The sequence below is a fragment of the Phaenicophaeus curvirostris genome, chromosome 7 (genome assembly GCF_032191515.1).
Source record: "Phaenicophaeus curvirostris isolate KB17595 chromosome 7, BPBGC_Pcur_1.0, whole genome shotgun sequence".
NCBI lineage: Eukaryota > Metazoa > Chordata > Aves > Cuculiformes > Cuculidae > Phaenicophaeus > Phaenicophaeus curvirostris.
This window is the reverse complement of record NC_091398.1, coordinates 1,440,108-1,460,237: the sequence shown is the minus strand read 5'-3', so window position 1 is coordinate 1,460,237 and position 20,130 is coordinate 1,440,108. Positions and strand designations below refer to the sequence as shown.

The 20,130-nt window shown below is 50.8% G+C and overlaps 1 protein-coding gene across 40 annotated transcripts in view; it reads right to left on the bottom strand.

The window, feature by feature from the left end:
• MAP2 (microtubule associated protein 2) overlaps nt 1-20,130 on the bottom strand; it is a 163,568-nt gene that overhangs the window by 44,337 nt on the left and 99,101 nt on the right. For all 40 annotated transcript variants that reach the window (XM_069860515.1, XM_069860535.1, XM_069860529.1 and 37 more), the window contains one exon: nt 19,459-19,747. In XM_069860515.1, coding sequence (XP_069716616.1) covers nt 19,459-19,723 — 265 coding nt within the window. In that variant the 5' untranslated portion in view covers nt 19,724-19,747. The remainder of the gene's footprint in view (nt 1-19,458; nt 19,748-20,130) is intronic.

The following is a 20,130-nucleotide window of genomic DNA, read 5'->3' as shown; positions in this document are numbered from 1 at the left end:
CCCTACATGTAACTTCACTGCAACCGTTCTAACCAGGGACGCTCTCCATTAGGGTAAGAATGATGAGTTCTTCTCACTGTTAGTACATTCACAGAATTCCTTTGTATTTTTAATGTAAAGTTATTCCTCTTCATTTGTCCTCTAGAAAAGCTGATTTCTCCCTCCCAAGAAGCACAGATGTGAGTTACTTGACTTCCACAGTCACGTTTGCCTAAAACCAAAGTGCTACGTTAATCTCTCTTCCGCAGAAACTATGTCATGAGATATTAAAAACCCTACCCACCGGCAAAGAACGCTCATAATTGTTGGCATTTATATCTTACAATCCACTTTTCTCCCAACTGGTTGCCAGCAGGGCAGTGCCTGTGACAGTTTTGGTGGCTACAGCCAACAGCAAGAGGAGATGGATGGACATCTCAGAACAATTACTGAGCATCAAAAGAAATAGGCCCAAGAATATAGGAGTATAAACTAGCCAAGGATAAATTCAGACTTGAAAGCTGAAGATGCTGCTTTCCTGCTGTCAGGGATGTGAAGTTCTGGCAGACTTCCACACAGCAGGAAACAACACAACTGGTTTGAGATGGCAGTCAATACATTTACAAAAGGACTATACGTGACATAGATGCCTGTTTCAGCCAGAGGCCGCGTATATCAGCTCCACCTCTCTGTCCCTCTATTCAACAACGGGCTCCTAGTACGAGATGAAACTCCACTTCATTGTTAAGTAGATAGAATCGAGCACCATAAATCCAGTCATGCACGTGGCCCCTCCTGCGGACCAAAGAACAGGGAAAATGATCCAAAGCCCATCAGTCTTCCCAGCTGCCTTTCAGGGGCCTGCACCCCACTTTGGGGCTTTTTGAATTCTCCATTTCCACACCTGCTGGACACTGGGGCTGCTTCTCAGCACCTCTAGGTTCCTTTGTCTTGCAAGAAACATGGAATAGACACCTCCTAGATCATCACATCTGCTGCTGCTGCAGAGCGGTGGACTAGATGTAAACGGTTCTTTGGAATCATTACAAGTCCTAACGATTCCTTGTGTTGAGGCACACACAGACTGCGAAGCGCAAGTGATACTGGAGAAAACTGCGAGAATGACCCTGTGGCTTGACCCACCCTCTTCTGCCGCTAGTGCTCTGCAGCACCTCATGGGTAGAAAACAAGCTGCTCTTCCATAAAGCACCCTCTGATGCTTGGTACGTCCCTGTTCAGATTCCACTCATTCAGAACAGGAGAGTATCACCCCGACAGCTACGGTGCGTGTGGAGGATGGCACAGAGCATCGTAGAGCGTCACGGCTCCACTAGATCCCTCGCCGATCGCCGCCAGCACCGCTTCACCCCTGGAGGATGCGACACAGGACCCTTCCACCAACCTGCTCCTCACAGCGCCACCGACAAAAGCGTCATCATCACTTCTGTACTGCCAGCTCAGGGCAACAAATCAAGACCCAATTACGAGGACTGCTAGAAAAATCCATTTTTAAGCTTATTTTCACATGAAAATTATAAGAAAAGGCTCGAATTAATTTTTCCAATCAAGAATATGCAAATGTACACCAGATGTAGTACCCTGGAGCATATCCAAAGGATGTTCACTTGGTCACCTGCTCTCCACCATCCAAGCTACTGCACGGTAAGACAAATCCCTATGAAAAATGGTCTCCTTTGGTCCAGAATTCATATATGTTCACATCCAGCCTGGTTCTGGGGTGCAAATGGGCTCTCCAAGGCTGGCAGCTCCTGCCCTCTTGGCTCTCTTCCTGATTCAATTTGCATGAGACAAAGACTGGATTCCACGGGGGGATATGGCCGGAGGTGAAAGGCTGCCCCCTGAAAAATGGAAATTTCAATTTCAGCCTATGCAAAATAAGTGAATAAAAATACAAAAGGCCTCTGGGTTTTGGGAGCGGGGGGAGCTGTTTGGTTGGGTGTTTTAAATTGAGAAAGGCTCACTCCTGCACATTCCGTTGATGGATATTTCGGGTGACACAGGAGGCACAGACAGTTCGCCAGAGGAGCAGTACTTTTGCTATACGTGACTGCAGCAAAAGGACAGACATCGCTGTACTAATGGACACTATAAATAGCAGATCCAATGGGCAAGTCAAATCCTCACAGGGCAGCTATTGAGACTTTTCAGAGTTCCCTTATGGTTCAGTTAAAGTTCAAGGAAGCCTAATGATAAAGAACAAGAGAAAAAAAAAAGAAAAAGGAGAGTTAGCCAGCCTGGATGCCAGGCAAACTCTTCCCAGCTCTGGATTCATTAGAGCGTTCTGCTTGCAGGGATTTATTTTCCCTCTCTTTAAGCAGGTAGATATTCCGTGACTCTACCTCATGCCACAAAACCAGCACTAACAAATGACAATTTTAACACCAAATACACATTTCTAAAGGGCAGCAAGTACCTTGGCTTCATATAAGGCTCCGGCACAATGAAGAATGGAAACAGGGCTTTGCTTTGCGTTTCACAGGGAGTGAAATGCTGCTTCTGTTTACCAGGATGTCAGCTGCTTGTGACACAGGACACAGACTGCCTCTCCCAGCCTGATTCCAGGGAATGTGGTACCCAAAAGCGTGGGTTGTCCTGGCATGTCCAGAATGGAGAGGAGATGTTGTGAAAGACTCTCAGCATGAGCTTCCAGAAGCCATCTGACAACGAGCAGGCTGAGCAGAGGCCAGGAGCTAAGAGACAGGCTCAGAGGCGTGGGGATGGTGCTTCCAGCACTCCCTCCAGGGGAGCTCTGAGGGGGCTGTCAGACCAAACCTGCTCAGCTGCTGCTGGTGCCGAGGCCGCTCTCTGGCAGGAACCGAGGACTCTGCTCTGTGGAGAGGGCAGATGCCTGTCCGGGGCATGGTGCTAATGTGTTTCAAAGCTAAAACTCAAACCAGTAAGCACCCTCTGCTCCTGGTTTTGGATGCCAGCCTAAGCCTTCTGCAAACCCCAGCCCCCGGTATGCCAAGCTGGGACAAGCGGAGCCTCCCTGCCCCATGGATAACTCAGGGATACAAACCCTTTCGGAGTACTGGGATGCACAGGGGATGCTGAACCAGCTGCTGATGCTATGGGGAGCCACAGCCTTTCCTCTGTGCTGCCTTTAGAAGGCCTCGTGCCTCCCAAAGCTGCTGCCCTCCTCCTAAGCACCCCCTGCGGCCCGATCCCCACCCCAGCTGCCTCTGGCATCGATGTCTACACCGCAGCAGGAGTCATCCGGACACCGAGAGAGCCCCCTTCGCTGACAGAGTCTCTACCAGGGGCTGCTGTTACTCGCCGAAGCACGGCTACAGCAGAGCCAGAGATCTGGGAGCAGACCCAGCGCAAGGCTGAGATGTCATCCCAAAGCCCTCCTTCATTTTTTATTGATGCTGCTGCAGTGTCAATGGACTGCAGATGTCTCCACCGGCACCTGAATCCATTACCTACTGCACCTTCATTTCCCAGGAGACCTTTCCAGTCCATTAAGTCTTTTGACAGACAGGCTTACCGGCCCCAGAGAAGACGTACAGGTGGAGCCAAGGATCTTTAAAGGACCTTTTGCCAAATATTTCCAGAAAACTGTTTGGAATAATTGGCAGCTACAAAGGCAGGAGCAAAGATTAGACCAGCGACGCATCTCCGCAGTGATGTGCGCTGCCTGCTCCCCTTGTACACTTTTTAATGGTTTGCCTTCAACCTCAGGCACTTTTTCTCTCTTTTCCAACCCACCATAACCGCAGGCTCAACCTTTGAGGAGCTTAGTTGGCTATGAATACCACTTCCTAGGTGAAACTACTCAGGCTCAGATACTTGGTCTGACAGCCCTCATCCAGCAGTGGCTTTTATCTTCTCCTCTCTCCCTCCGACCCCTCTATGCAATGCTGTATTATTCTGATGAGGATTGATTTGACAGCAGAACCTTGCTACGGGCAGGGCTCACGGCATCTCCCTGCCTCGCAGGTACGTGCTCCGGCACTGCCGCAGGGATCCGGCACTGATGGTTGAACTGGATGAGCTTAGAAGTCTTTTCCAATCACAATGACTCTATGAACCTGCTGGCAGAGGAGTTGGGGCTGGTGCAGCCACCCCAGGGAACATCCAGCTCATTGCCTCCAGTAACGCTGTCTGATTTCTCAAGCCAGAGTTGCCCCAGTCAGACCACAACTCGTCTCCCAGAGCTCTCCTCCTCCTTCCCTGACTGCAGCTGCCTGTGTTTCACTGCTGCCACATAGCCAGCTCGCTCAGCCCACCAATCTGTCACTTCTTCCCAGCTCACGGCAACAAGGGCTGCTCCTCCTAACAAAAAAAGCATTTTGCATCCTCCCAATTTCACTGGGACACGTGGTGATTCACAACTGGATCCAGTGGGAGGTTGCCCAGAGCAGGGGTGGCTGCCCCATCCCTGGAGGGGTTCAAGGCCAGGCTGGATGGGGCTTGGAGCCCCTGATCCAGTGGGAGGTGTCCCTGCCCGTGGCAGGGGTGGGACTGGATGGGCTTTGGGGTCCCTTCCAACCCAAACTACTCCACGATTCTACAACATCTTCCCAGACTGGAGCAGCACCACCCCTCTCTTTCCCCACAACCCAAAATCAGTGTGGTGGCAGCGGGTCTGGAGTTGCCGTGGCCACGGAAGATGCCATCTGCTCTCTGTACAGCACGACTTGTTTAAGGCGTAAACAAAGTTTAACGTGCCGGAACCGCACGGCACAGCAAATGCTCCAAGAGAAAACCAAAGGAAAGGGATGACAGGAAGGAGGGACGGAGAGCAAGAGACTGAAAACTGTGTCAAAACTTCCCATGCATTCACAATGTCACCTACCAGGAAAATTAACAGTGAGCTCCGTTAAAGCAAAGGGTAATTAACGCTCCTGGAGCATTGAGGCTAAAAACAGGGATAAAGAAAGACGCAAACAGATAGAAAAGATAAAATTATACGTTTCATTAATTTTGTTATATTTGAGGGCAGGAACACAGGCTGAGCACAGCAAAAGGCTTAGCTGCATGTGTGCCTGCAGAATTGGGAAAACAAAGCAATTTCAGTCAAAATGTGCCCGTCAAAATCCTCAGTGGGGAACAGAGCTGTTTCCAAGGCAACCAGCACTAATTGTTGGTGCCGTGGACTTGAGTCAACAACAAAAGCGCAGAGCAACCTGCGCTGCTTCGCAAGGCAAAACACTCCAAACATGTTCCTGCAAAAAGGAAAGCTACAAAGCAGCTGTTTGCTACCTTGGACTATTTGAAAAGCAAACCAGACCTATGGATTTCGCCCCCCCCCGGGTACTGCAATTCCGAGTGCGGCAGGACTACAAACCAGATAGTTCTTGGATTTGTCTAGAGACATCAGCCAGACCCTCAGGACGGGTTCCGAGCACATGTGCAGCTCCCCTGGAAGCTGGTGGGTGACTTGTCAGGACTGCTGAAATACTGGGGGAAAAAAGATCTGGGCTTCATCCAGCGATGTTTGTGATTGAAAACGTGAAGATGCATAGAATCATAGCATCATGTAACAGTTTGAGTTGGAAGGGACCTCAAAGCCCTTCCAGTCCCACTCCTGCCACGGGCAGGGACACCTCCCACTGGATCAGGGGCTCCAAGCCCCATCCAGCCTGGCCTTGAACCCCTCCAGGGATGGGGCAGTCACCACTGCTCTGGGCAACCAGGGTCTCCCCACCCTCATAGCGAAGAATTTCTTCCTAATGTCTAATCTAAATCTTCCCCCTTCCAATTTAAAGCTGTTCCCTTTCATCCTCTCCCTCCAGGCCCATGTAAAAAGTCCCTCCCCAGCTTTCCTGGAGACCCTTTCAGCACTGGAAGCTGCTCGAAGGTCTCGCTGCAGCCTTCTCCAGGCTGAACAACCCCAACTCTCTCAGCCTCTCCTTGTACGGAAGGTGCTCCAGCCCTCGGATCATCTTTGTGGCCTCCTCTGGACCAACTGTTCCAACAGTTCCATATCCTTATGTTGGGGACTCCAGAACTACAGACAATACTTGGCCTTCTGGGCTACGAGCGCACGTTGCCGGCTCATGTTGAGCTTCTCATCAACCAACATCCCCACGTCCTTCTCCTTAGGGCTGCTCTCGATCACATCATCCCCCAGCCTGGACTGAAATTGGGGTTTGCCCCGACACAGGCGCAGGACCTCGCCCTTGGCCTTGTTGAACCTCATGAGGGTCTCCCAGCCCCACTTCTCCAGCCTGTCCGGCTCCCTCTGGATGCCATCCCATCCTTCTGGGGTGACAACTGCCCCACTCAGCTTGGGGTCATCTGCAAACTTGCCGAGGGTGCTCTCACACGTCTTGGACTTGGACTCATGGCAACTCTAAATCCTGTCCTCACACTGGGGTTAAGAGAGAAATGCAGAGCAGCGATCAAAGCAATATGACTTAGTGACATAAAAGCCAAGGGATGCCAATGGATTAGGGCTTGCGATTGAAGAAAGAAGCAGTAACAGAGCTTTACGGAATTCAAATATTTGCTTTCAAATGGTTTTCATGAATGTAAATATTTTGCTACAAGTAGGTCCTTGATCTGGATGTTGGCAATATCAGCGGTAATTGGCAGGAGGTAGGAAGGCAAATAATGGGAACATCGGCTTTTAAATTACATGAAACCACAACACAACTGACAAGTATCATTTCCCTAATAAACTCGCTGACTTTAAGCTACTGTGGCATAAATAAGGATGGTGAAGGTTAATCCAATCACTAGGATTTAGCAGCTAACCAACAGAACAGGTCAGAAGCAGCTTGCGTTTGGGGAATGAAAGGGCTTTGATTGCTTAATATTTGAATGAAGGGTTTAGAGGGGGAGTCGTGTGAGCGGATGAAGTCACTCGGGCTGCTCAGCCTGGAGAAGACTGAGGGGAGACCTCATTGTGCTCTGCAGCTTCCTCACACTGGGAGGAAGAGGAGCAGGCGCTGAGCTCTTCTCTCTGGACCCAAGCGAATGGCAGGAAGATGCACCAGGAAAGGGTTAGGTAGGACTTGAGGAGAAGGTTCTTCCCCCAGAGGATGGTGGAGCCCTGGAACAGCTCCCAGGGCAGCAGGCACAGCCTGACAATATTCCAGAAGGGTTTGGCCAGCGCCCTCAGCCTCACAATTTTCCTCATCACCTTCAGCAAGAGACTTGGGAAAACAGTCCAAACCTCCAAGGCACGTTAGAGGCACAATCTAAAGCCAACTCATGCTGGGAGGCCACAGAGATCCAGTGGGCCCATTCTGGCTCCCCAGCACCCACGGCAGAGGCTGCTGCCAGGCAGTGTGGAACAGAACACCAAGGGATCAGTCCCCACACCTCCCTCCGTCTTGGAATATGAATGTCTGTTAAAAAGGAGTCATACGACCATCAGTACGATAAAGTAATGCTTTCCAAATGAACCCTCATTACTGCAAATACTTGCTCCCTCTGCATCCTCCGGGTCGCATCTTCTTAAGCCGACTGCCTGGAACAAAATATTTCCTGCTGTCAGCATTTCCCAGTCAAGCCAGAGGTGGAAAAAACTAATCGGTTCTATTTTGTCTGATGCATCGGCCACGCGATTCACAGCCAATAGGGGATATTGAAGCAGACAACACCAGACAGACCATCAGCCAGGGCATGGCAGTGAGGACCCGCTGCCTTTCCTAGGACTCAGTATGGGCTGAAACCATCACTTGCATGTACAAAGTAGCTGTATCTGTCTGGCATTGAAACATGAGTTCCTTAAGACTCATGCAGAAGAACCATAGAATCCCTAGGTTGGAAAAGACCTTTGAGATCATCGAGTCCAACTGTACCTGTCCACTGCTGAACCAGATCCCTGAGCACTTAATGTACTCATTTTTTAAACACCTCCAGGGCTGGGGGCTCAATCACCTCCCTGGGCAGCCTCTGCCAGCGCCCGAGAACCCTTTCGGTGAAGAAGTTTTTCCTGATGCCCAATCTGAACCTCTCCTGGTGCAAATTGAGGCCATTCCCTCTCATCCTATCACGTGGGCGAAGAGCCCAGCGCCCACCTGGCCACAACCTCCTTGCTTGAATCTGCAGACAGTGATGAGGTCTCCCCCCAGCCTCCTCTTCTCTAGGCTGAACAACCCCAGTTCCCTCAGCCGCTCCTCATAAGACTTCCAGCCCCTTCCCCAGATCTGTTCCGTACTCTGAAGACGCTCCAGCCCCTCAAGGTCCTTGTCATAGCGAGGGGCCCAAAACTGAACACAGATTCAAGGTGCAGCCTCACCAGTGCTGAGTACAAGGGTAGAATCCCTTCCCTGCTCCTGCTGCCCGCACTGTTTCTGATCCAAGCCAAGATGCTGTTGGCTTTAGTTTTGAAACTACTTTGGTTTCAAAACAAGGAACGGGATATTTAATCCTTTGAGCATGAGTAAACACACACAACAGGTAATTCACTTTTAAGTCAATATTTGTTTTGAACTTCAGTACAAGTTAAGATTTTAAGCAAACATTTAAGAATGCCTATGGAAGTCAATGGAGCTTCAGCCACCTACAGCAGGAGGTGACAAGTCCCTTAAAGTTCATTTTTAGCTCTTTTGAGCCAGTTTTAAACACTTTTTACAGTGTTTCCTGTGACCTTTTTTTAAAAAAAAAAGAATTCAAAGCATCCTCTATGAACTCTACTGAATTTCAGTTTAAAATTAACATGAATCTGCACACGCACTGCGTGGGACTTCCAGTTGTGCCCGGTTCAGAGGGACTGAACACCACTCTGTCAATGTGATGGAATTTCGGTTCATAGAATCATAGAATCAGCAGGTTGGAAGAGACCCACCGGATCATCGAGTCCAACCATTCCTGTCAATCACTAAATCATGTCCCTCAGCACCACATCCACCCATCTCATCCCTGGCCCCTCGCCCGGCTGCTCCCTGCCCGCCCTTGGGGGTGACTGACCCACAGCCCTGAGTGGACAAAGGCATTAGGAAAGAGAAATTTGCATCTGCTCTTGCAGAAGGAAGGTGCGAGAGATAGAATCACAGAATCCCTAAGTTGGAAAAGACCTTTGACACCATCTAGTCCAACCGCACCTGTCCACTACTGAACCAGACCCCTGAGCACCTCATCTACCCATCTTTTAGACACCTCTGGGGACAGGGACTCCACCACCTCCCTAGGCAGCCTCTGCCAGGGCCTGAGAGCCCTTTCCATGAAGAATTTTTTCATAATGTCCAACCTGAACCTGCCCTGGGGCAGTCTGAGGCCATAAGCATTGCCCGGAACAGCCCTCAGTACGCCTCCTGCACCTCCTCTTGCAGACCTGTCCTCTCTGGGCGCTCTAACACCTGCAGCCACGGTGATGGGCACAATCTGGGTGCTGTGGGCAGAGCCAGAACCAGGGTTTGGGTCACTGCAGCCCCTGGGAAAGGTCTGCAACCAGCGGCTCTGGCGAGTACAGAACAGGAGAGGCGGCTCTGGGAATTCGAGGTGGCAGCAGAGCTACGCTGGATGGCTGGGATGAAGCTGGGGACACACAGAGGGAATAAGAAAGGAAAAAAAATAGCCAAAGGCTACATATGTGAGAAAAGAGGAACAGAAGGAAGAGCTGAAAGAGCAATAGTTTAGAAGGACAACCGTTCTTAAAGAGAGAGAAAGGATGACAGCGAAAGGAAAGAGAAAGCAACTCCTGTGCAGGAACGGTTAAGGATTAGTTCCGTTTACAGCTCCCCATCAACCCGTGCTCCCCTGGATTCAGCACATACCCTGGCTTTGGGGTAAAAAGGCACGGTCTCAGCTGAAGCCTTGTCCTTCTCTCGTACGTGCTGCAAGGCTGTGGATGAAAACAGTCTGGGTACGTCAGCAAGACTGCCACATCCACGCAGCGCTGGCAGCTGACACCTCTGCTCTTCTTTATTAATGTAGCTGTCTCGCCAGCTGCACGGGCTGCACGGACGGAGGACCAGACTGTAAATTAGTTCTATCATAACTGCCACAGGCGAAACGGGCTGCTGGGAGCTGTACCAAACTGATCATACATCACTATGAATTAGTCTCAGGGAAGGAAAAAGCAACAAGAAAGTGAAACACCTGGGGTTTATTCTCCCCTCCCAAAGCATACAGCGCCTCCAAGTGAAACCCATTTCCATGAAGTAGGCAATCTACCCAGTCCTGAGCAGAAATGACTCGCTGGGAAGCACCTAACAGGTTTTCCTGCCTTGGAGATAATGATATCTCATCCTTACCATTCCATATATTGCATGCAATTAAAACACTGAAGTTTTGAACAGGTATTTTTCACACAAGGAGAAAAGTTCACTCACACGATCTGACATTCACAGCTGGGTGCTGCCTTGAGTCTCCTGCACTTTTTGCACGTCATGAGAACATGTCACTAATAACAACCCCTCCAAACCAACCAAGCCTGCACTTCTAACCCACCACCTCCAAAAGGGCTTTCCAAGCACCCTGACTCCGCTCTGCAGTCGCCCTGTGAAACAGCACAGGAAAATGTCAATGCTTTGCTCATCATCTCCCAAGGAACAAACAACAGAGCCAACACCGGCACACAGCCCTCTCACGTTGAGTCCTGCCTTAGAAATCCCACATCACCCTTTTCACAGCTGGTCCGGACGGGCGCTGGACGATCAGCTCATGCTGATTCTCATCCCTTCAGTGGGAAAAGGTGAGCAAACCTGTGTTAATGATCATTATAAGGATTTACAGTGAGCAAGTATCCACAGCAGCAACTCCCAAAAATGGAAAAGACCAACCCCAAACACCAGTAAACACTCGGTTTTGCTGTCCTTACTCAGGCTATAAGGGTAGTGTGACAAGAGCCGACTTCTTTATATTGTAACCCCACGGACTGAAACAGCAGGGAATACAAAGACAGGGGGTTTGTCCTTGGCTTCCATCGAATCTTTCCTTCGAGTTCCTCATTCAAATTAAATACCAGATCACCTTTGCCTTCCAATTTTAACACAGAGTAGCTGATGAGAGCTGGCCAAACCAAGACATTTTGTGCACATTTATATGCATCTCATTCAAGTATTTTGCACTGTAATACATCCCAAAGTAATATTTCCTTTTGGTTTGCATGCAAGTTGTGCCTCAGCAGAGTGATGACCACATTGCAAAGCACTCCCAGTCTCTCCTCACCCACCCTGTCTCCCTTAACCTTGAGAAGCAAAAAGGAAAAGGAAGAAAAGCAAAATCCTGCTTTCCTTTGTCAGGCAGTCTGGCTGTGGCTCAGAGCTGTTACGGAGAGGCTGTGCGCTCCGGAATGCTAAATAAGCTCCCAGGCTACAGACTTTCTCTCAGTGGAGCTTAAAAAGAGATCTCACTCCGCACAGGGATGGGTTGTTATGGCAACACGGAAAAAAGAACTCTGCAGCGCCTGGCACTCCTCGCAGGAGCAGCAGGCTGCTGTGCGACTCATTTGTGTAAGTGATCTGATGGCCCCTACCTCCTCCCCACCAAAGGTGAAACCCGCGCCCAGCTGCGGGCACAGGGCAGGCGTCCAGCCCGTGCGCTGAGAGGCTCCGTCAGAGCTCTTGGGGACGGCGGGGACCGTGCTTGGTGCCGGACAACCTGCAGGCAACCAGGATCGAGCCATACGCATGAGCTGCCGCAACAGGGAAAGGGGAGGAAGGGATTTGTGAGATACGGGGGTGAACGGGTTAATGACCATGGCTCCTGGCTCTTCTCTCCATAGCCCTGAGAGCTGATAAGTCACTGTACACGAAGCGAGGGGCTGGGAAATGAGGTGGGCAATGCCCACCAGCACATCCTTGGCTGTCACCTGAGAACCTGCTGCTTTTCCGTTCCAAGGTGACTTTGGACAAGTTGCCATTTCAGCTCTACCTGAAACAAAAGCAGCTGTGTGCCTGCAAAACAAGGCTCTGCTGTTTGGCCATGACCCTTCCTCCAAATCTTCCTGCCCTCGGATCAAAACTGGAAGATTATAAGCTGGCACAGTCCCCAGCGATACCTTGATCGCAAGGACCTCTGCCTGCTGCCAAACAGAGCCCCGTGCTCCTGCACATCATTCATGCTGCCATCCAGGGATGGAGACGAGGATGGCTCCCCTTCAGACAGGACAGGGAAGAGCCTGTGAAGCTTTCTCTCCCGGCTTTGTCTACTTTTCATAATTCCTAAATGCACACACTACCTCCTGCCACATGAAAAGGACTACAGCACAATGGGCTGTGATTTAGAAGGTGGGCTCCGGACACAAGTGCCCTGCCAGGTTCTCAGTAGCACCAAGAGGGTCGAGATCAAATCCAGGGAGAAAGTCAAGTCTTCATTTATCGCCCCAAAAACAGTAGGCAGCCAAACAGGGATGATGGGGAAGAAGGGCAGAGGGGAACAGAAAAAAGGAACACTTTTTTCCACAAAAAGGGGAGACAAAAGTAAAAATGTAACTCCTTGGATGTGTTCTGCATTCGATGGAATATCCATCCCTCAGCAGCTATGGCTCTCCTGACCACAGCAGCCCCCCTAGAGCAGCTGCAGATGTTTTCCAAAGGCAACTTGGATAAAGGGCTCTCACGGCGTACAGCCTGAACTACTGGTGCAGTTGGAACAACACGTTATGAAAGGCACTTCCCCCATATCCCAGTCTCCTTGCTCCATGTTGCATCTCCAAGGTTGTTATCGCTTACAGTTTCTGGGAATGAGTGAGCGCTGGTTGCCAGGCCAACACGCTCACAGGCGTTTCGCTCTTACTCCTTAAGGAAGCACAGCTGCTTATGCAATTCCCTCTTACAACACTCATACGGTAACAAGAAAACGCCAAAGAGAATCCAAACACCGACGGGGAGCCCCAAGGAAACGGCTAGTTGATGTCTTCTCTTGGCCAGAGCCAGCGCCGGCGTGACACAACGTGGCAGTCGACTCCAACGGTGCGACTGCCCCTGGGTTGAGATGTGGTGTTTAAAAGTGAATCCAAACCACACACTGACATTTCAGATGGGTTTTAGGGATAAGAGACTGACGGCTAAACTCCTCCAGGTGTCCGACTCTCAGCCAAGGGAGCCGACGGCCCCTGCGTGCCGAGTTCTCTCACCCCACTCCCTTTCAGACGATACGTTTTGCACGCCTGCGCTGCCCAAAGCTGTGCCAGACCCCGCCTCGCCGATTCCCGAGTCCCAAGGCGAGGCGGGAGGGCAGCGCCAGCCCCTCGGAGAGGTCAGGGTGGGACAAAACATCTCGCTGGATTTACTGACCGACAGCGCCAGCCACAGCAAAACCTGCCAGGACTGGTCTCTGCAGCTCTAGTGAATACTCAGAGCCAGGGAGAAGACAGCTGGGGTGGGAGATGCATCGGGAAAGACAGAGTTTCTCTGGCCTCATCCCTGACCCTCCGCAGAGGAGCAGCCAAGAGGACCCCTGCAGCAAGCTTAGCAGGGAATGGTATAAACCAAACGATTTTATATGAGTTTCCCAAAGTGGCTCTGCTGCCTCTGTCTGCGCTCTCCTCAGCAACATAATTTGAACATGTCTAAAATATTCCAGTACCGTGTCCCACAAAATGACACTTGTATTACTCGTAACACAGAGGAGAAAAGTTTCAGACATCTGCTACGTTTGCTGTATCTAAATTGGCAAAGATGACGGGGCACAGTAATTACTGTCACGTTGCCTGCGCAAAGGGAGGGAGATCAAAATGCCTAATTAACAGCTCCTGTCCCACAGGAGCCATCAGTGACACGGCAAGATGCATCTTCCAGCTCCGTAAAATAAACAACTGGAACGGGACAAGCGCAGCAATCGCCCTCAACTTTGAATGTCATTGACTTTGCATCCTTCTGTGCATTTTGCCTGCTGCTCGAGACACACTACTTGCTGAAACTGCGTGTCTGACACAACAGCTGAGAGGCACCTCGGGGGAACAGGTGTCTGGGAGCCTGGGGGGGGGGGCTTGGGTGGCAGCAGGACGGTCACTGCAAACAGCCGAGCCAGAAGGAAGGCTCTGACAAAGCAGTCCCCTTGCACAGACAGACTAAAAAGCCTTCAGTACAAAGAAGGCCTGTTTGCATGTTTACTGGCAGTGCCGTTTGAGAGAAAGACGCACGAAGGACAAGAAGATGAAACAAGAAGTCACTAGAGAGGGAAACCCCATTAACACAACACAGGAGCAAGCACCATGGTGATTTCCTAGCGGTGCAGTGGTGGTGAGGGCTGTGGACATGGTCCTCCTTACCTGGAGAGTGGCTGCTATAAAAGAAAGCTACGGAAGACGACAGGATACGGATCGTGTTACTTACACACAGCCAGTGGCTGAAACCAGCACCTTTCCTACCCTCACAACTACTCTTTTTGCACAGCCAGCCTGAAGGGACGCCCCAGCTCTGCTCAAGTATTGACTGGCCAGGACAGGGCAGCATTTCAGGCTGACATCCCCTGCAGCTCCTTATTTAAAGAGTAGCTGGTCACAGATGCCCCATTTAGTCTGGCTGAAGAAAACCTGAACCAAATGGCTGAACTGAGATAAATCACATGCAGGGCTGGAACACGAATTGCCCCTTCCCACTCTTCTCCTCTGTCGTTCCCTGCAGACTGGGCTATTCCTGCTGTCTGAATCCCTCCCTCTCCAGGGTAATATATGCCATTGTGCAAAAGCTGTGTTGACTTGGGATGAACAGATAAAACCAAACTTCTTTCCATTGTCCTAATCTTCAGTTTTTCCTCCTTTCCCTGCCACCTCCCACCCCTGCCTGCTTTGCTCTCAGCCCTTTGCCTCCCTGCACTCTCCGCCCCTGGCTCTGTTTCACTCCTCATCCCCTCACTCCTCGCTCAGCTCAACGCTGCCACTTTGCTCCTCGGCACAGGTTTAGGGCTCTCTCCTCTTTGCCCTCCACTCAGACTAACACATACCAGTCTCTGGGTCCCCAAGCCACCCCAGACGCTGGCCCCTCTCATTTATGTGCCACCCCTCTCCCCACCTTCCCTCTGACTCAAGGGAGCTGAAAAGCAAGGCAGGAGCACTCAGTCCCCTGTGCTGTGTCAGGAAGCTTGTTATGATTTGCTGCACCCTCTTTGCATCCCACACGGCCCGGGTGCCCTGCAGGGAGCGAAGGGCTCCGCTTGTCACCCTGGCAGGACGCGTTCCTGTCCTTAACACCGACGGATGCCTGGACAGAGCTGCCGTCCTGGGCTCCGGTAATAGGATTGTGGGAAATGCTTTCCCTTCATCAGTCCAAAAACTAATTTATCAAATAACTGTGGGTAATCTAAACCCCCTCAGATGATAAACCTGAACTTGGCACGCAACGAAGAAAGCCCTCAGTCAGCTGAGTCACTGCATAAGGACAGATTGGAGAAGATGTATCTAACCACTTTCCCCCCTAATTATATAAATTGGGCAGGTTAGTCACTATGCTACTGAAAAGAAAAAGAAATGCATTTTAAGTGTAAAAAACCAAACCTTTGCAGCTTGATGTTCTTTGCAAGTCAAACACAAAGGCTTGTGCTGAACTGCTGGCTCCCAGCAAATGCTGTAAAGCATCTGTGCAGCTCCTCAGCGCTTCCTCCCAGTTAGCTGACCACTCTCACAAAGCAAAGGCTGCCACTCTCCTACTTCATTACAAACCAAACATCCTGTGCTTTACCATGGGGTCCAATCCAAAGCTTTCCACGTCAGGGTGAGTTTCTGAAGATGATGGCATCACGCCTCCTTAGCAGCACACATCTCGCGTGACATGAAAATGTTGGCTGACAAGAGTTACAGATCTCATCCTCCCCAATCAGTACATCCAAAATCCTCACCAAGGCTGCTCTGTGTGCGTGCAGGTGGGAAAGGACACGGACAGGCATGGATCAGGGACAGCACACTGAAACTTGGTGGATCTCGGGCTGCCCCGAAGGCAAGGTGTCTTCAGGAGCTCCTCCAAGCATTGTGGAGGTCGGGATAGCAGAGGGATGGGGCTGAGGATGGAGAGAGGCTGAGCTGGTCTGCCAGGGGCAGCCCAAGTGTGTTTATACAAATATATATAACAGATACAAAAAGGAATAGCTGCTGCATCGCCCTTACTTCCATCACACCCATAACCGCTTCCTGTGTGCTGTGCCAAAACCCCATCCTATTCTCTCGCCCGTATTTGCCTGTGACTCCAGTGGGAGCCAGATCAGGCCCCGGGGCTGCCCTGTCCGCAGCACTGTGCGCTCTCCCACGTCCCCATCGGTCCCTTTGAAAGGAGGGCATTGATGTGTCTCCATAATGAGCCATTACCAGCGCGACACCGAGACGGATCAATCAAAGGCAACACAACGGCCAGATTCAGAGGGTTCCAAAATTGAGGTCAGACTCAATAACTCTTAGATAGATGCCAGGAGAGACACGCACACATACATGCAGGAAGGCAAATTTTAACTCTGCAAACCTAAAAATGTCACTCGCGGTGATGGGTTGGATGTGTTTTGGCAAGAGCTGTTATCCCCTCCCCTATCAGCACCCCTTGCCTCTGCGTCAGCGTTCGCATAAGGTGTCTTTGTCCTGGTGCCCTGACTCCAACCTTCCTCTTAACACACAGCCCTTGCGGTTTGCTGCACGAGCGCTGCTGCTGTGCCCCGCGGGGCCGGCTGTGCTGCTGCAGACACCCTGTCCCCATGGGAGGCCCAAGCCATGACTCGGTCTCAGCTCCCGGGTCAGCTGGGCGCCAGAGAGTGTCCCTAGGCAAAACGCCCCAAAACCTAACGGATCTCTCATCAGCAGGGATGGGGCTGATGTTTATGCCCGTTTATCATGGAATGGTTGGGGTTGGAAGGGACCTCAAAGCCCACACAGTTCCAACCCCCTGCCCTGGGCATGGACACCTCCCACTGGATCAGGGGCTCCAAGCCCCATCCAACCTGGCCTTGAACCCCTCCAGGGATGGGTCAGCCACCACTGCTCTGTGCAACCAGGGCCTCCCCACCCTCAACATGAAGAATTTCTTCCTAATGTCTAATCTAAATCTTCCCCCTTCCAATTTAAAGCCATTCCCCCACGTGCTATCGCTACAGACTCCCGTAAGAAGCCCCACTCCAGCTTTCCTGGAGCACTGGGAGCTGCTTGAAGGTCTCCCCGCAGCCTTCTCTTCTCCAGGCTGAACAACCCAACTCTCTCAGGCTGTCCTCGTGCTCTGCTGTAGATGAGCTGGTTGTTGCAGTTGCTGGGGGTTTACAGGCTCTGACACCAACACTGAGAATCCAGAGGCTTTCCTAGGTTGTGGTGCTGGCCCTGAACCAGGGAAAACCAAATCCCTGTAAAGCCACAGTGTGGCTAATTATCTTGGTCAACCTTCCTGCACATTTTCTCCTCAGCTATCTGGAGTCATTAAGGTGCTACAAACGATTAAACAGTTCCCATTATTGGTAATTAGGTCTATCAGAGCGGCATTTAAACCTTACCTGATAAAACACCCCACTGCAGTTAAGCTTTACTGGCAGACAAACGCAGCTGAATGTGGAGGAATGACTGAACGTAGAGGAAAATGGCAATCCTGACTGCAAGATCAACTCTGAATCAAACATCAAAAATCAACCTCTAAACTTCCTTCTTCACAATGCATCAAGCTCATCCAGCTGCTAAATACTAGTGTGAAATAGCAACACAGCCTGGTCCCTTTCTGTCACCAGTCAGGTGTCAATAGGTTTCTCCTTCAAAGAAAGAAAAATGATTAAAAACGTATTTTAGGGATCCTAGGATGGTTTAGGTTGCATTAATTAAATATGGGCAGTGCACGAGTTTCCAGAGAGCCAGGAACCCGTGCCTGAAGACAAGCTGGTGTAGGGACTGTTCTGGTGTTCAAGGACAAACCAAGATGCTGTCAGATGAGCTATATTAAGGCTCTCAGACAAAACCTGTGTGCATCAACAGTGAGTCCCCACACCAGAGAACTTGTAATCCAAGCAGGTAGTGAGAAAATACCAGGGGAGGGGGAAAGCAGGCCATGAAATGGTGATTGATGCAAACTTCACCCCAATCAAGAGCAGTCTTGTTCCCTTGGCAAGCAAGTGCGTGTTCCCCATCCCCACTGCCTCCTCGAGATTGCACTGCTTCATTTGCACTTGTTCTGCTGTTTAAAGCTTCAAAAAGCAACACGAAAATAGACAACACCCGCTGACTGGCAGCAGTGGGTTCCCACCTCCTTTCACCCATTACCTGCAAACACTTCAATTAAATGTTCGGGTCTCTCAGACACTGACAACTGCTCAGAACCTGAGCTTGGGAAAGCCTGAGGACAGCATTTCTCTCCTCCCTTTCTAAGGAGAGGAAATTCCTCTTCCTCCTCTGAAGTTATTCCCACTTCTCCATGTGCACGGGTGGGACTTGCCCAAGACTGCATGAAAAATCTGTGTCAGGAAAGAGAGAGCTCAGCCTTCCCACGGCCCACGCCAACCCGAGAGCTGCAGCATCCCACCTCTGTGAGCGCCGTGCATCTGCTCCTGCTTATCTGCTGCCTCAGCACAGCACAGCAGAGACACAAGATCTTGTTTGCACCCCTCCAAACAGCCATCACGGACTCGAGGATCTAAAAGGTCTTTTCCAACATTCTATGATTAACAATCGTTCACCTGAATGCTTACACGGGATTGCTTTTACCTTTGGCTTTCGAGTTTTGGCTGCCCACAAGAAGAGATTCTTAAAATCTAAAGCCATTTACTTACAGCCAAGAGATCCATTCCTAGCACAGTCACTTATCAAATGACTGTAGGGTCCAAGAGCCTTAAAATTCTCCAGCTGCTGAGAAAGTACAGATGGCATCTCCAAACGCTGTCAACAGCCAAAAAACATTGCTAGAAAGATCTCTCTAGCATGCATGGATGGATGCATCAAGGGCAGTTGTGTCTGTACAAGAAAAATTGCTCTCGCACTGTGCATTTGGGGTTTAAAGTGGGAACTCTGCACAGAAAGAATTAGCATTTATTTCTAAAATGGGAAACTCGCTTTGCATATTTCATCTTAACACAGTCACACTTTTTTTTCCCCTTCAAATAACAAGCTAAATCTTAAAATCCTAACATAGCTTACAAATAGAAGTCCCAGTGCGCACCCAGCGAAACATGCCTGGGCGAGGGCGAGTATGTGCTGATGCCGAGCTGTGGTGTTCCCAGTCACACGGAGCGACACCGTATTCTGCAATAGTTGGTGTTTTTAGGCGGTGGTGTCACTTGTGAGCAGTGACAGGAGAACCCATCCTTCACATGCACACAAATGGGTGCAAAAGCAACACAAGCTATCGATGCACAAGAGCAAAGCGGTCACCTACTCCCTTCCAGCCCTGAGGAGCTGCTCTACACCAGCCCGGTCTCTCGTCCCCAGAGACGTGACCCTGTCCCATCTCCCAAGACATGCGAAGGCACCAAAGTCTTCACAAAGCACTGCCCAGGATCCTGGGTAAGGATGCAAGCTGAGCAAACCCTTGCTGTGAAGAGCTAGTGCCCTTCCAAGGCACACGCTCCCTCACCTCAGCTCCCCCATGCACGAGGGCACGCTTGGCTCCAACTAACACCTCCCCTCGGAGAAATATCAGCCAGTGATGGGGCATCAAGGAGCATTACCTGCGGTCTCTCTGTCTGCTGCCAACAGCTCTCCGTTGATCCCATTCTCTTTGGTCTGAGCGTACGTCCCTGGCTGTTCATGGCCGCCCAGCCCTGGCTCCTCGTCCTCTCGGTAGGGAAATCCATTGGCACTTCTGACCAGTCCGGCACCCGCACCACCCTGTTGTTCCTTAATTTCAGGTGAATGGGGGTGCGAAGAGGCCTCTGTTAGCTGACCTGAAGTCCAGTGCGGTGCCTTGGCTTCATCTTTCCTCTCCTCCGCCATGGTTCGTCGCCTTCACCGCGTGGCCTGTAACGACACGAGCAGGAGAGATGAGCTCCGAGCGGGTGAGCGCGGCCCTGGAGAGCCCGCAGCGCTGCCGGGGAAACTCGCCTCCCTCAGCTGAGAGGACTGAAATGCTTGTCTGTCCTGGGTGGGAGTGAACTGCTTTAAAACCAAAACAAACCACAAGCAGTAAAAAGCACGGGCCGAGTCCTGCCTGGCTCCCATACGCCTTGCAGTTCGTAGCGCCGGTTTCTTGAGGGCTGCCCTTTCGTCAATCTGATTTTTAATTATAATAATTACAGTTCGATGTCGACCCACTTTACAAGAAGTGAATCAGTCACCGTAACGCAACGATACCTTCGCGGGGTGATAAAGGGAAGGACCATGAAAATGAGAAGCCACTATGA